The 16,247-nt window shown below is 49.9% G+C and overlaps 1 protein-coding gene across 3 annotated transcripts in view; it reads left to right on the top strand.

Moving 5' to 3' along the window:
* Positions 1-16,247, top strand: part of TBC1D8 (TBC1 domain family member 8) — a 98,688-nt gene that overhangs the window by 67,819 nt on the left and 14,622 nt on the right. For 2 of the 3 annotated variants that reach the window (XM_044918842.1, XM_044918840.1), the window contains exons 6-15: positions 2,668-2,875; positions 4,187-4,381; positions 5,544-5,720; positions 7,369-7,519; positions 10,210-10,424; positions 11,394-11,511; positions 13,803-14,088; positions 14,875-15,004; positions 15,091-15,189; positions 15,862-15,930. In XM_044918842.1, the coding sequence (XP_044774777.1) occupies positions 2,668-2,875; positions 4,187-4,381; positions 5,544-5,720; positions 7,369-7,519; positions 10,210-10,424; positions 11,394-11,511; positions 13,803-14,088; positions 14,875-15,004; positions 15,091-15,189; positions 15,862-15,930 (1,648 nt within the window). Of the gene's footprint in view, positions 1-2,667; positions 2,876-4,186; positions 4,382-5,540; positions 5,721-7,368; positions 7,520-10,209; positions 10,425-11,393; positions 11,512-13,802; positions 14,089-14,874; positions 15,005-15,090; positions 15,190-15,861; positions 15,931-16,247 lie in introns of all 3 variants that reach the window. The other variant, XM_044918841.1, reaches the window with a different exon arrangement.

Here is a 16,247-nt window from a genome sequence, read left to right as displayed (position 1 = left end):
TAGCAGGTGCACCGAACAGGAAAATCATATAACTGAGTGCCTTATTCTTATACTGAGGAGCTGGCTGCAAAAATACCAAAAGTCCTTCCACCCTCTCCCCCCGCCCCCGTGCTTCTAGGAAGGACCAGACGACAGTTGAATTCAGTGGTGGCTGGACGCACATCTGTGAGATGTGTACAGGCAGGCTGTGTCGGCTTTACTTTGACCAAAGCCAGCACGGCCAGCCTGCTTTCAGGACAAGGACATAAACCCTCTAACGTAAATATGCTGAATATAGGTCTGCTTTCAGGGAAGTAGGGTGATCCTGAGGGTCCTTGACTTCCATCCTGTAGTACGTGAATTTCTAGAGCATTCACGGTGCTTTCCCACGTTCTTCCAGCTCCTCTGGGGAGGAAGCGCAGGCTCCTTTGGAAACAGCCATTCCTGGAATATCAGGTGCTGCAGCCTTTGGCCCACAGTAACTGGACCCATCTTGATCTGTAGAATTTGTCTAATTTCTCGCTGTGCCCGGAGGACTTTCTGAACATGCATGCATCTGTCTTTGTGAGGGCTTGATAGTAAATTCCGAGCACTCCCCCATCTCTGTGTGGGGTCTCCTGGGAAGACAGTTGTGTGATGGTGTGAAAATGAGGACTGGGTTGGAAACGGGAAGCAGGGCAGGAGGGGCCTCTGTGTGTGAGCCTGGCCCTGGTGAGGGGAGGATGTGTCTAAAAGATCACTCAGACTGGGGCGTTTAAAATTTATGCAACATTTTAAAAGTTACTCTTTTCCTAAAAGAAAATAGCTTCATTTTTAAAAAAGCTAACAATATGTGGGCAGGTAGAAAATTTAAGCAGAATAAAAATGAAAAGTGGAAATCCTACTACACAGAGTCAACTACTATTAACATTTTATGCAAAATCTTTTTACATATCACTTTCTGCAAATTTTATAGAATTTATATAAACGGGATCATACTGTAGAAGCTATTTCTAACCTGCTTTTTCAATGTTGTGGACATCATATGTTTTCAGGGATCTCTTGAAGCAGAAAGGTTAGGTATTGTTTCCATTTTACAGATGTCAAGATGTGATATGGAGAAGTGTTATCTAAGGTCACCCAGCTAGTAAGAAAGCTAAGAGTTCATATTCCTTACTTTGAGCGCAGTGCTAATTCTCTCAGATAAATTTAAAGAGCTCTTATTCCATGTGGCAAAGAAAAATTTTTATCTCTGTACAGTGGAATTTCCCCTCTACTAGAATTTTGGGGTATGACATAAATTCATCAGTATTTGCAAACATTGTGATTTCGCTGCCTTCTTGCTTTATTGGATGTTAGAGCCAAGACCCAGGGTATGGGGGGGGGGGTCCCCTGGGGTAGGATTTCTCCCCCATTCTCCACTGTCCATACTGATGTGACACTGATGGTCTTCTCTCCAGTGATACTTTTACTTGGATTTGTTTTCTTATTTTTTTATTTTTATTTTTTTATTTTTTGAGAGAGAGAGAGAGCTGGGGGAGGGGCAGAGGGAGAAGGAGAGAAAGAATCTGAAACAGGCTCCACGCCCAGTGCAGAGCCTGACGTGGGGCTTGCTGTCATGACCCTGAGATCGTGACCTGAACTGAAATCAAGAGTCAGATGCTTAACCGACTGAGCCAGCCAGATGCCGCTTGGATTTGTTTTTTAAAGGTAATAATAGCTAATGTTTATTCAGCACTTACTGTATGCCCAGCACAGATCTCAGTTTAACTGCTTTTTTGAGCTGTCATTCATATACCATACAATTCACCCTGTTAAAACATCCCAATCAGTGGTTTTTCAATCCAGAGAGTTGTGCAACCATCATCACGCTCGGTTTAGAACATTTTCTTCACCCCAAGAAGGAACCCCAGACTTATGAGCAGTCACTCCCCACTTCTCCCTTATCCCCTGCTCTACATAATCACTAAGCTATTTTCTGTCTTTATGAGTTTTGCCTATTCTGGAAATTTCATATAAGGGGAATCAGGCGGTATGCAGTCTTTTATATCTGTAACACTTTCGAGGTCAGTCCCTGGTGTAGCTTGTGTCAGTATTTCGTGTGGCCGGGTGATCTTCTGTTGTGTGGCTCTGTCCCATTTTGTTGATCCGTTTATCAGCGGATGGACGTTTGGGTTGTTGCCATCCTGAACACGCGTGTCCGGGTTTTTGAGCAGATGTTCATTTTCGGTTCTCTGGGGTCTACGCCTAGGAGGGGAATTGCAGGGTCGTATGGTAAGTCCATGTTGAACCTTTTGAGAACCAGCCAAACTGTTTTCCAGACGGGCCGCACCATTTTACATTCCCACCCGCGGTGTATGAAGGTTTCCGTTTCTCCACGTCCTCGCCGGCACTTGGTGTTACGGACTTTCTGATTCTGGATCCTTAAACCATTGTTTGATGGTGATTCACAGTGTTGCTCAAACCAGGAAGGAGTATCTGTTTTGGTCTGTGAGTTTGTTGTCTTACTTTTGCGCAGAGGCGACCCCTTCTGCCTTGAGTACCCGTTCCCTCCGAGGTTGGCTGTGAAGTGGGGTGCATGCTGGGACCCACGCAGGACCCGGCGGGGCTCATCCATTTTCACATCCGGCTTCACAGGGTTTTCTTTGTAAACCCATGTGTTCGTTCACCGTTCCTGCCTCTTTGTCTTCTCTCTGCCCCCTCCGCCAGAGACCTGGAAGCCAGAGCACAGAACGAGTTCTTCCGGGCGTTCTTCAGGCTGCCGAGGCGCGAGAGGCTGCACGCCGTGCTGGACTGCTCGCTGTGGACGCCGTTCAGCCGCTGCCACACCGTGGGGCGGATGTTCGCCTCCGACCGCTACATCTGCTTCGCCAGCAAGGAGGATGGCTGCTGCAATGTCATCCTGCCGCTCAGAGAGGTAGGCGGAGCCCTGGCCGGCACTTCCCGAGCCCGCCTTTTGTCCTTGAGCCCGTGGTGGCCAGGTCACCGGCTGGGGCAGGGCTGCTCACCCAGTGGGGCTTTGCCGGCTGCAGACGGGCCTCTGGGGAGAAGCACGGCCTGCGTTTGACCAGTCCCCATGTGCTTGTTGCTTTTTCTGTCGTTGCTCCAACAGCCTGAAATGTGCCTGGAAGTGACTGGTGAGAAGCAAGCACTCTCACCTCCCTGCCTAGCAGTTAAAGCTTTTCCAACAGCTCTTAGGAGTTGCACTCACAAAAAGGGGAAAGAAAAAAGGCAACCGACAAAAAGCATCACCTTTTGCCAATGTCAGATTGCATGACTTTTGTACCCTCCTGGGACTTGAGTGAAACATTTAAAAAATGTTTCCTTTAATATGGATCAGGTCCCTTCCCTTCCTGCTATAAAATTCTGCAATCTGTCCCTGGAAATGCAGGGCAACCTGAGGCTACTTCCTGATCTGCCGTCCTCAGTCCTTTGGTTTCAGGGCATGTCTGTGGTGACCATACCCACCCCTCTGTTTCCCATCAGGACCTCCAAATTCTGAGCACTGTTCTTTGGGAAAACTCAGAATTTTTCATCCATGTGATCTACCTCCATGTCATTTTCTAGATGTTTTCATTTTGCAAATATTCTTACTTAGGAGCGGAGCAAGGAATCCAAGAGTTGTCCTGTGCACTTACTTGTCTTATTGTAACATATACGTAACATCACATTTCCCACTTCACCCACTTTTAAGTGTTATGGTTCAGTAGTGTTAAGTACATTCACAGTATCATCCTACCATCACCAGAACTTCCTCGTCTTCCCCAGCTGAAACTCTGTTCCCATTAAGCACTCACTCCCCATCCTCCCTCTCCAGCCCCGGGCAACCACCCCTCTACGTTCTGTCTCCTAATCGCACTATTCGAGGTCCCTCGTCTAAGTGGGATCATACAGTATTTGCCCATCTGTGGCTGGCTTATTTCACCGAGCATGATGTCCTCCAGGTTCATCCATGTTGTAGCATGTGTCAGAATTTCTCTCCTTTTCAAGGCCGAGTCCTATTCAGTTGTGTGGGTAGATCACATTTTGTTCCTCCGCTCACCTGTTGATGGGTACTAGAGTTACCGTAAATAGGCTGCCTTAGATAATTTTTAACTTCTGTATCCGTTCCTTAGGGCAGTTGTTTGGTTTTGCCTTCTTTCTGGTGGTATTTTCCTAAATAGGTAATTGAAATGCCTGCCCTCCATTGTCTGTTGCTGGACCTTTTGTGTGTAACTTTTTGCAATAGGTGGTGAGCATTGAGAAGATGGAGGACACAAGTCTGCTCCCTAATCCCATCATCATCAGCATCAGGAGCAAGATGGCCTTCCAGTTCATCGAGCTAAAGGACAGAGATAACTTGGTGGAGAGCCTGCTCATGAGGCTGAAGCAGGTGCACGCCAAACACCCCGTGCATTATGACACCTCACAAGATGAAGACATGGTATGATGCTTAGAAACAGCGGGATCCTATAAAGTGAAGATCTCTTTTCTCACCCCTTCTAGGGCAGTGGTCTCTAAAGGGAGTGCGCATAACCACAATCCACTTGGAAATGAGAGAACTGTGTTAGAGATGATTGGGCCTGTGTATTAGATAGTGTATCACTTCTGATACTCGAGGGGTCCTGAGTGGGTGCTGCACAGGTTAGAGGGTGGCCCACGCAGTGAGTGGTTTGAGGGGCTAACAGGGTACCCTGCTCACGGGTTAGAGGGGCTCATGGGGCACCACCCCACACCAGAGGTTAGGGGAACTAATGGGCACCCCTCCATATGTTAGAGAGGTTGGTGGGGGACTCCTCTCCTGCTGTTTCACACCCGTCCCTCTCTTTCTTCACCTCTTTTTTTTTTTTTTAAAGACTTTATTTATTTGACAGAAAGAGACATAGCGAGAGAGGGAACACAAGCAGGGGGAGTGTGAGAGGGAGAAGCAGGATCCCTGCTGAGCAGGGAACCCGATGCAGGACTCGATCCCAGGACCCTGGGATCATGACCTGAGCCGAAGGCAGACACTTAACGACTGAGCCACCCAGGCGCCCCTCTTCACCTCTTTTTACCAGTGCAGTGACAGGGAGGAAAGGATATAGTTTCTCAGTACCCGAGAGCTGTTTTCTGAAGATGGTCATCCTCAGTTCTGGAAGCATACAAGAAATGGTTCTTGTCTGCCCCCCTCTTGGCCCCATACCCTCTATGCTGTGAGCAGCCTTCCCAGGAAAGCACAGTGTGGACCACATTCTTTCCTGAGGATCAAATCTGTTGGGGCTAATGTTAGTCTGTTTCCCTTGAGTCCTACACAGGCATGTTTAAGTATGTTACCTTCGTGGCGCCTGGGTGGCTCAGTTGGTTAAGCACTGGGCTCTTGATCTCAGCTCAGGTCACAATCTCAGGGTCCTGGGATTGAGCCTCTTGTCGGGCTCCATGCTCACTGGGGAGTCTGCTTGAGGATTCTCTCTCTCCCTCTGCTCGTTCATGCTCACACACACACTCTCTCTCAAATGAATAAATTTAAAAAATACGTTACCTTCATGCCTCCAAAAGCAAAACAAAGACTCTTCCATAAGTAATGACTTTCTTCTAGCTACCTCCTTTTTTTTATGTCTTTCCAGCAGACTTCATCTGTGTTTCATTCAACAAGCATGTGCAGTGACCACAAGTTTGGGGATCTTGAAATGGTGTCCTCTCAAAATAGCGAGGAAAGTGAAAAAGAGAAGAGCCCGCGGCTCCACCCTGAGGCCCTGATCTCTGTGTTCCAGCAGGCGGGCAGCCAGAGCCCCGACTCACGAATGGTGGGTGGCCTGGCTCTGCCTTTGCCGGACCCTGGCAGAGCCGGACCCTGGCAGAGCCGGCACGGGTGGGGGTTCCCAGCTGTCGGGCCGTGCACCTGCTGGCGCCAGCCTCGCGGGCCTCGGGAGAGCAGGTGTGGTGCAGGTTGCTGGCCAACCCAGCAGCTAGCACCCCTCCCTCTCCCTCCTGGGCAGTAGTGGGAGGGCCCAGCCGATGCCAGCTGCCTGGGCACGACCGGGTGCATGGAGGATGTGATCAGATGACTGAGGCCGTCGGCTTTCCCTACCTGCCCCTTAAGTGGCTCTTGGACACAGCTCTCGGCCATGTGACCTGGAGAGCATCAGTGCTGTCCTTTGTGGGTTCTTGCAGGTGCAGAACAAGTGTTCCCCTTCTTACCCAGGGGTGTCTGTGTGGGCTCCTTTTACAGTATTGCTTGGTTCTCTCCTGGAACAAAAGGTCTCCTGTGCTGTAGTTTTACCAGACAAAAGATATTTCTGTTACATCTACTTATCCTTGTCCTCTTTATAGGGAGAATCCGAGGGAAATGTCATGCACTGTGGGGTAAAGAGGCTAGAAATTGTACTCTGGAAAGACACTGCGGCTGGAGGGAGGCTGCGTTGGGACCACGTGTGCCGGGGGTGTCTGTGGACATTACCACCCCAAGCTGTGCCTTGTCACCTACTTGGCTACTGTATAATCGTTAGCTTTATTCATTCAAAACGGAGCCTTCTGATAATGCTTTACACAGAGCAGCTCAATGAACTCCTGACTAAACCTGTAAGAATACTGAATATATATGGAAGGTTCTCCCCTTACTGGAGAATGCAGATAATGAAAAGCATATTAAACATGTTGCTTAATGGGATGCCTGGGTGGCTCATTCGGTTAAGCGGCTGCCTTCGGCTCAGGTCATGGTCCCAGGGTCCTGGGATCGGGTCCCGTATCGGGCTCCCTGCTGAGAGGGGAGCCTTCTTTTCCCTCTGCCTGCCCCTCCTCCTGCTTGTGCACGTGCTCTCTGATAAGTAAATAAAACCTTAATAAAAAAACAAAACATGTTGCTTAAAAGGTACTAACAACTCCTGTCATCTAGGGATAATTTTAAAGAATTTTTAGTTGCCTAGAGAAATGGTATCTGTCTTGTGTCTGATAATGAGAATAGTGTGATTTTTTTCAGGCTCCAGGTTTTCCTCTGGCTGTCCCGGAGCTCAGGGCAAATTATGAGGTCCCCACCCCCGCCCCTCCCTTGTTCACCCTCTGAGCTGACCCGTGTTTCAACAGCTGGCTTGGTGTTAACATCCTGAGACGCTTCCCCTGATGTCCCCCACTCCCACTCCACCCTCCCAGCTGCTTTGGACTTGATATCTGGACAAACCTACTCTTACTATCAACTTTGCCAAGGAAATGGCATTTTATTTGCGTAAACTCTCCTGCTGGGTTCTGAACTCCAGAAGGGCTGTTACTTGGTGTTGTTACTCATCTTTACATCCTCTGTGCCTGCGAGTGTTTCAAAAATATTTGCTGAACCAGTTGCCCATCACTGTTGGTCCCTCTGTTAACAGAGGCAGCCTCCCTCTGCGGTGGGTTGCAGATGGGCTGTGGTGGAAGGCATGGAAGGGCTTCTTTGCACGTTAACAGCATTTCCATCTCCAGTCCAGGGAACAGATAAAAATAAGCCTGTGGAATGACCACTTTGTGGAATATGGCAGAACCGTGTGTATGTTCCGCACAGAGAAGATCCGGAAGCTTGTAGCCATGGGGATCCCCGAATCTTTACGTGGCAGACTCTGGCTGCTTTTCTCAGGTACGTGTTTCTGGTATTTTTAGGCAAACTGTTATTTCTGGAGCGGACACAGGAACAGAGGCCCAGATCTGAACAGCACGTATGTGCAGACAGGTCCTCTGTCTCTGGATTCTTACTGCATCGTTGCCAGCCAAGAACTTCGGCACCCTTACTGTGTTAGCTGTAGGACCTTGGTCCAGTTGCCCGAGACCTTGGGCTGCGGTGTCCTCCTTGGCCAATGTGAGGCCTGGCTGAAGGCCTCTCCTCTCCTTTAAAAATAACTTGGAGTGTGTATGTAGTCTTGAGAACTCTGTTAAAGAACCTCCTAGAAGTGAAGTGTCTTTCTAGGACATACATTTGAACTAGACTAAACAAACCAACCCTCTGTATGTTGTTCACTTGCAGTGGCGTTGAAATAAATCCCCCAGCATACTTTCTGTTGGTCCCTCCTTTGTGGAAGACGCACGGCATCCCCAGGAGGCACCATTGCAGAGATTTCTGCCCCACTTCCTCCTCCCACACCACTTGAGCCATTCAGCGATGACCTTGTCTGGCCTCAGGCCCCAGGACTTTCCCTCTGTTGCTGTTTGGTGATGTCTGGGAATTCCTCATCAGGATGCTCTCCAGTGGGTGGGCAGAGATGAGGACTGACTTCTCTAGAGACGTGTTGAGCAATGTCTCCACATTGAGGGTGGCCGTTTTGTCTGGCTCAGTAGGACAGGGGGGGCCTTGCAAGCAGGAAGGGAAGGCCCCTGTCCAGTGGGGTGGCTTTGCTACTCCTGTCAGGGTGCAGCTGGAGGCCTGGGAGGGGGTCCGCTCTTCCTCGGTGGCCCCGTGGGCTCAGGTCAGCATGAGCCTCCTGGAGGCCAGGCCTGGGTACCTGTCTTCTCCCTGCACCCTTTTTTTTTAAAGATTTTATTTATTTATTTGACAGAGACAGCGAGAGAGAGAGCACAAGCAGGGGGAGTGGGAGAGGGAGAAACAGGCTTCCCGCCAAGCAGGGAGCCCGATGCGGGGCTCGATCCCAGGACCCCAGGATCATGACCTGAGCTGAAGGCAGATGCTCAACTGACTGAGCCACCTAGGCGCTCCTCCCTGCACCCTTCTTATGTTCCTCCCTCGTGTGGCTTCATGCCAGACCTTCACCCCAGTGATCCCTCTTCCCTCTTCTCAGTCCCTCCCCCGAATAGCCAAGCCCATCCCCTCTCTGGCCCAGGGTGCCCAGGTGTATGTTTCCTGCTTTCCGACATACGTGCTGGCGTCTGCTTAGTTGGGATTCATTGATGGGTTTATCACTGCTCACCTTGTTTCACATGCTGAGTCCCTTTTGGCTGGTTTCTTCAGCAAGACAGGCCTTTTTTTTTTTTTTTTTTTTCTTTTAAAGATTTTATTTATTTTTTAGAGAGCGAGTGAGAGAGAAACAGCATGAGAGGGGAGAGGGTCAGAGGGAGAAGCAGGCTCCCCTCTGAGCCGGGAGCCCGATGTGGGACTCGATCCCAGGACCCTGGGATCATGACCTGAGCCGAAGGCAGACGCTCAACCATCTGAGCCACCCAGGCGCCCCAAGACAGGCCTTTTTGAAATCAAAAATGTCTTCTGTATTTTTGTATTTAATGGAAACAATGTCTACTCAGGGTTGAAAGGAAAATAGGGAGGAACGAGCAAAGAAAGTCACATGAGTCACCTTAACCATCTAACAGTTGACATCTGTTAATGCCACTGGGTGTATAGTCTACCCCTTTAATGGACATACACAGACATCATATTAAAAAAAAAAAAAAAACTAGCTCCTAAAGGGCTGTCTTTCCTTCGAAGTGACAGTGCTGACAGAAAGGTTGCTGTGGGACTTAGTGTTGAGGGGCAGCTGTTAGTATTAAGCCTTGAGGACAAGGGAATGTCGTAGTGATTGTTGATGGGATGGGGAATCACAGCAGAAAGCTGAGTTGAGGAGGGCAGTTTACTAAAGCCAATCAGAATTTAAAGACCTAGGCTGGCGACTAAAGGCGGAACTGGGCCCTTTCTGCTTGCCCTGCTCTTCTGGGACCTCCGTACATGGGGCTGGCCTCCGTCCTGGAGCCCCGCCCACCACCGGCGCCCCTGCGGGATCACTGGCTGGAACCACAGGTGCCCTGGTGCTGGCTGACGAGGGCATGGGATCCTCACCCCTGGTGTCCCTTGCTTGTCAGAGGCCTGGGGGGCAGCTCGGGCGTGGGTGGACTGTGCTTGGCCGCCCCGCCTATCATGATCCCAGCCTCAGAGTTTCTTGTTGGCAGCTTGTTGGCTCCTTGATAATTGTTTGATTACTAAACATAAGTGCACCTTCTTATGTGTTTCCCACATACGTACTCAGTAATTTTGTGTTAATATATGAAAATTGTGTGTACGTCTGTATGTATAGATACACACATATATCCACTGGCCCTATCACTAAAGAATACAACTTACAAAAAGCATATTAATACAACTGTTTCTAGTATGAGCTGTTTCCTTTCTCTCTCTAAGGTTATTCTTAGAAAAGCCATGTTGTTTCATTTTTTCTTTTTTGTTTTTGGCAGAAATGAAGTCCTTTTGGTCTGTGTGTGGTCTCAAAATATTTTCTGTCCCTCCAGTAACGAGACCGCACTGAGGCCTTCCAGCAGGACAAGCCCCCTCCCCATGTTGACTCTGTCCCGGTAATCCGCCCCCTTGAAAAATTACTTTTAAATCGTCAGATGCTGTAACCGATCTCGCCTCGCATCCGGGTTACTATGGTGATCTGGTGGAGGAGTCCATGGGAAAATGTTGCCTGGTGACCGAGGAGATAGAACGGGACCTGCACCGTTCCTTACCGGAGCATCCCGCCTTCCAGAATGAAACGGGAATTGCTGCTTTGAGGAGAGTCCTGACAGCCTATGCCCACCGGAACCCCAAAATTGGGTACTGCCAGGTGAGGTGTGCAGTGGAGGAGCAGAAATCTTTGAGTTTGTGTCTTGTGTTGGTCACCCAGGCTTCGGGTTCTGTTGTTCTCGACTGGTAGTGAAGACTGTCCTGTGAAGGCTCTGTGCTTTGTCTCTTCCCTTAAAGAATGTATCGAATAAGGCCAAAGGGATCATCTTCGTATAGTCAAACAGGCTGATTACTTGAGATTAGAAACTGTGGTGCCCGAAAAGAGCAGTGCACATGATGAGTCACTATCCACGGCAGGACAGATTGTCTTTACCGCCTCTCCAGGCCTCCGCTGTAGGACGGCACTGATAACTCTTTTGTGGAGCTTTATCTTTCTAGATCTCTACAGAAGTTACAGGGATTATTTTTTAAATATCAGTGCTGTTTGGGGAGGAAAAAGATGTTTGGGGCCGATCCTTTTCCTTCAGGAAGCACAAGTGGAGGTAAGACGCCCTCTGAACAGTTGTTGAGTTTACTTGGAAAGTTTATTCAGGGATGTGGTAAACAAGCACAAAATAGAACCCAGTAAAATAAAACACCACTGCCCCCACCCCACCACTAGACTGGGTTAGAGAAGTCTCTGATACCTGAAAATAGACGAGTTTAAACTTTGTTTTCCTGTGAAAAGCAAAATCAACGCGTGAATGTTTGTGTGTGTGTGTTAGAACATACACACAGAATAGCTGGATTTGACCTGAGCCTAAGGCATGCACCACGGCTGACCCCAGCATTCCTAGATGGGGACAGTGACAGAATGGTGGCTGGTGGCTCAGCCTGGGGTGTCTTGTGGGGACCATGTTGATAAACACGGTCATTCCACTTGACAAGTGTCAGTGTGGTTGGGCTAGACTGGGTCTCTCATTGACAGTCTTGACTTCTGTGGACCCTTTGGGCTTGTGTGATTTTTAATGTCTGTGTGGCACGACGTGGTCTGACATGAAGCGTCCCCTCCTCTGTGAACCCTGAGCAGTCCATGAACATCCTGACTTCCGTTTTGCTGCTGTACGCCAAGGAGGAGGAGGCCTTCTGGTTGCTCGTCGCTGTGTGTGAGCGGATGCTGCCCGACTACTTCAACCACCGAGTCATTGGTAAACTGCCTCCTTCCTCCTCCTCTTCCTCTTCTGTGCTTGGGGAGCAGGGACAGAGCCTGGGCAAAGACATTTGTCATCAGTCCTTGTTCAGAAATCCCCTGTGCCGCTCAGCTGGTCTCTGTACAAACACTGTTTGGCTCTTGAATGTGCAGAACCAACTGGCGTAATCTCTGCACCATTCTGGCAAAAGGGTGGACTGAGGTTACCTGAAAAGAAAAATGTTTAGGTTCGAGAAACAAGTTGAAAAGTGAAAACCAGAGAGGTTTTTTGCTGATACTGCGGCCTGGAAAGGGAGGGTGGTGTTGCCCTTCATACCCAAGGAGCTCCTGCAGACAGATGTCCCCTTTCCCTTGTGGAGACTCTCGAGGCTGGACCTGAAGGGCAGATTTGGGACATCCCCTGCTCCCTGCCCCGGCCTTGGATACACTGATAAGTGAGAAGGCCCATTGTTGCTGGCCCCGGCTCTGGGCAGACCTGTGACCCCACAGCACTCAGGCACCCACTTGGTGCCTTCCTTTTCTGTGGTGGGTTGGCATTTGCATTATCCCTGTGGTCCAGCCCCTCCTAGTGGACAAAATGACAGAAACATTGCTTCGGCTTGCTGATACTCGCCCGTACCTTTTCTGGAGATGGCCTAAAATTCGGGCGGCAGTGGTGGGAACAGAAACAACCAATCTGAGACAGAATTTGGCAAAAGACTGGAGGTAGGGGCAGGGCAGGAAGAAGATGCTCCCGAAGAAGACTGGTGTCAAGAACCGAGGGAATGTGAGGACCCCTGGGAGTGGGGGGGGGGGTGGCTGGGAAGGATGTGGCGGAGTGCTCTAGACTGTCTTCCCTGGCTCCCTCCAGGTGCCTGAGTGACGGGCTTCCTTCCCTTTCCACTTTATGCTGTGGGAGGCAGTCTAAGCTTGCACACAGTAGCACGGACTCCTCAGAGTGTCAGGGTCACCGGGAGGCAAGCTGCCAAAGCCGCCATCGGTTGATGGTGCTCCTACGGGACAGTGTCTACTCCTCAGTGACCAGCAGCGCCCCCTAGGTAATGTGTACACCTGTGTGAGCACCGCCCCAATACAGGCTGGAGCATTTCCATAACCCCCCACTTCCCTTCTGCCCCTTCCCTGCCACAGGCAACACTCGGTCCTGGGGTCTGTCACCACGGGTTAGTTGGGCCCAAGTTCTTGAACTTGGTCTCAGTGTAACCATGGAGAACACACTCTTCTGGGTCTGTTTTCCTGCGCACGACACGGGGTTGCTGAGGCATTAGTACTCTGCTCCTTCTTCTGGCTGAGTCACCCCGCACACTCAGACCGTGATTCGTTTAGAGGTCTGCGTGGTTTCCAGTCTTTTATTGTAAGTGAAGTTGAGATACACATTCATGTGTAAGTAAGTAAGTGACTCAAGATTGTCCGTTTTCTTGAGTGTTTACCTAGGAGTAGAATTGCTAGGCCATAGGTCATAGGTCAACTAAGAAACTTGGTTTTTCAAAGCGGATACACTGTGGTCACAGATCTCCTACCAGCAGTGTGTGAGTTCTGGTTGCTCCACATCCCTGTTAGCCTTCAGAGTTGTCTTTTTAAGTTTTGCCATTCTAGCAGGGAAAAAGGGATCTATCATGGAGGTTTTACTTTGCATTTCTTCGATGAATGATGTTGAACATATTTTTCTGTGCTTCCTGGCCATTTGTTTATTGTCTCTTTTGAAGTGTCTGCTCACATCTTTTGCCTATTTAAGAAAAAATGGGTTATTGACCACTAAGTTGCAAGAGTTTTATTTTGAATACAAGACCCTTGTCAGGTATATGTATTATAAATATTTTCTTAGTGTGAAGTTTGCATTCCTATTTTTATTAATGTTTTTTGAGGAATACCAGTCTTTTATTTTCATGAAGTCCAATTTATAATTTTTTTCTGTGGCTAGTGCTTTTTGTGTCCTAAGAAATGATGCCTTTTTCCTATATTTTTCTTTAGAAGCTTTATAGTATTAGCTTTTATATTGAGGTCTATGACACATTTCAAATGTATTTTCTTGTATGATGTGAAGTAGGACTTGAGGTCCCCACCCTGCTCCCACACAGGTGTGCACTTGACTGAGCATTATTTTTTGAAAAGACTATCCTTTCCCCACTGAATTGCTCTAGTCAGTGTCAAAAACCAGTTAAATACGAGTCCTTTTCTGGACTCAAATTCTGTTTCATTGTTCTCCTCATCTCGGAGTAGTTTCAATTTCAGGCTAACTTTAGAAAGTGTGACTCCTTCCCCAACTAAGTCTCTGTGGTCTGCCTTTTTCAGGGGCCCAGGTAGATCAGTCGGTCTTTGAGGAGCTCATCAAGGAGCACCTCCCCGAGCTGGCGGAGCACATGAATGACCTCTCAGCCCTCGCGTCCATCTCTCTCTCCTGGTTCCTGACTCTGTTCCTCAGCATTATGCCTCTGGAGAGTGCGGTGAGCGTTGTGGATTGCTTCTTCTACGATGGGATCAAAGCCATTTTCCAGCTGGGGCTGGCCGTGCTGGAAGCCAATGCCCAGGGCCTGTGCAGCAGCAAGGACGATGGCCAGGCCCTCATGGTCCTCAGCAGGTGGGCTCACGGGGTTGGGGTGGCGGGTTGAGGAGGGCTATCACGGGCTCTGCAAAATAGACCAGGTGGAAGCAGCAGCGGGTGCCCAGCAGGGCTGTCACCGTGGAATTTTTCCTTCCACTCTGCCACTTGTCACGCCGTGGTCCCCCCCCCCCCCCGAGCCAGCCCGTGGGGTGGCACTGTTGCCTGCATGTGGTGAAGAGCGCCATCTTCCCGGCTCCTCTCCAGCAAGTGAGAGAGGGTACAGGAGGAGAGTGGGCCATCTGCGCTTGTCTCTGGGGAGATACGCACTCATAGTGGCCTGGAATGGGGCAGGCAGGCACTGGGAAATGGTGGTCTCAGGCAGCCAGCTGGAGGTTTCGGACATTTGATGTGTAGGGGCTTGGTGTGTTGCAGTGCAAGAAAAGTCCCACGAGGCCGAGGACTGGAATCTGGCTGTCTTGTAGCTGAGGGCAAGTTGAACGACAGATGAAAGTTTCCCTTTCAGAATACTGTGGAAGCTTACAGTGGCATGTGTATGCACAGAACTTTGTGTTGACTTCACCAGAGTCCCAGGTCCCTGCAAACCTACCCATGGGGCCCAGATTAACAAGTCTGGCTTTAGGCGTGTCTCCTTTCCTCTAAAGGAGCACAGTAGTTATCTTGCCCTCCTCCCAGTGTTTGGAGACGAATGAGCTGGGTCTGAAAGTGCTCTGACATTTCCCCCGGCCCCTGGGAAGGTAGCGGGTGGGGTGCGGTTCACAGGCGAGGGGAAACCAGTGCTTCAGCGGTGGGTTGTGTGCTCAGGTTTCTAGATCACATTAAGAATGAGGACAGCCCTGGACCCCCCGTCGGCAGCCACCATGCCTTTTTGTCCGATGACCAGGAGCCCTACCCTGGGACTGACATTGCCGACCTGATCCGGGACTCCTATGAGGTAACTGGGCCTGGCCCCGTCCCCACCCTCATCCTCCGGGAAACCTGGTCAGAGATGGGTGTTGAGGGACATTCGTTTCTCTGCAGAAATTTGGAGACCAGTCTGTGGAGCAGCTCGAGCACCTGCGCTGTAGGCACAGGATCAGGGTTCTCCAGGGCCACGAAGATACCACAAAGCAGAACGTAGTGAGTCATGGGTTGTCAGAATGGCAGTCGGGCGCGAACCTGGGCTCTGTTCCTGTGGGTCTCATGAGAATGCCAGCTTTTGGGGCACCTGGCTGGCATGTGACTCCTGAACCTTGGGGTCCCGAGTTTGAGCCCCACGTTGGGTGTAAAGATTACTAAAAGTAAACTAAAGAAACTTAAGAAAAAGAATGCCACCCCACCCCCCTGCATTGAATTAGGGTGACCTGGCATAGAAACGGGTTTGAGAGTCAGACAGATTGTGAGCAATTTAAGCCCCGTGAGCCTCAGTTTCCCCAGCTGTAAAGGAGGCTACTAATACCCAGCATCTGGGATTAAACGAGGTACGATATAGAAAATGCCTGGCACAGAAGGCCTGCAGTGTTGTTCTTCGGGAGGAACTTCCTGCCCCAGCCTCGTCTTTGCTAGAGTTTGACTTCCATTAAACTCACGCGTTTGTCCCCAGGCACTGATGTGTGAATTGGCAAGGCTGAGGGTAAACACCTTGAGAAAGTTACCATAACGTGATCCTGGCATCAGAAAGGAACAGATTGCTCTGGTAGACAGGACTTGCGCCTGGTGTCCCCCACGAGCAAGAAGAGCCCCCCCGTTCCCTTTGATCCTCCCAGGTGCAGGTAGAGAATTCACTCCATTGCTGTTGGTTCTTTCCTCAAGCTCCGCGTTGTTATCCCGGAAGTCTCCATTCCTCCTGAAGACCTGGAAGAACTCTATGACTTATTCAAGGTAGGAAACTCTGGGAAGATGAGGGAGTGACAGGCCCCAGCCCACGTTGTCACCTGCCCCACCTGCCAGCTCCATCTTCGTCTCGCCTGCCTACAGCTCACACGAGCGCTGTGCTCTGCAGAAGGCCTTCCTTCCGTGCTGGTAGCCCGTTCCACACTGTTCTACACGGAGTTCCCAGGCCTTGGTGGATGGAACAGTGACCATTACTGACATTCCCACCTCTTATGCTTTGTGAGGACTCCTAACCCCCCCATAATACATGTAGACATATTTTTATATTTGGCTGGTACATGTGCTGCTTTATCTTCTATTTTCCC

The sequence above is a fragment of the Neomonachus schauinslandi genome, chromosome 10 (genome assembly GCF_002201575.2).
Source record: "Neomonachus schauinslandi chromosome 10, ASM220157v2, whole genome shotgun sequence".
NCBI lineage: Eukaryota > Metazoa > Chordata > Mammalia > Carnivora > Phocidae > Neomonachus > Neomonachus schauinslandi.
Note: the sequence above shows the minus strand (reverse complement) of the source record. Positions and strands in the feature narration are given on the sequence as shown.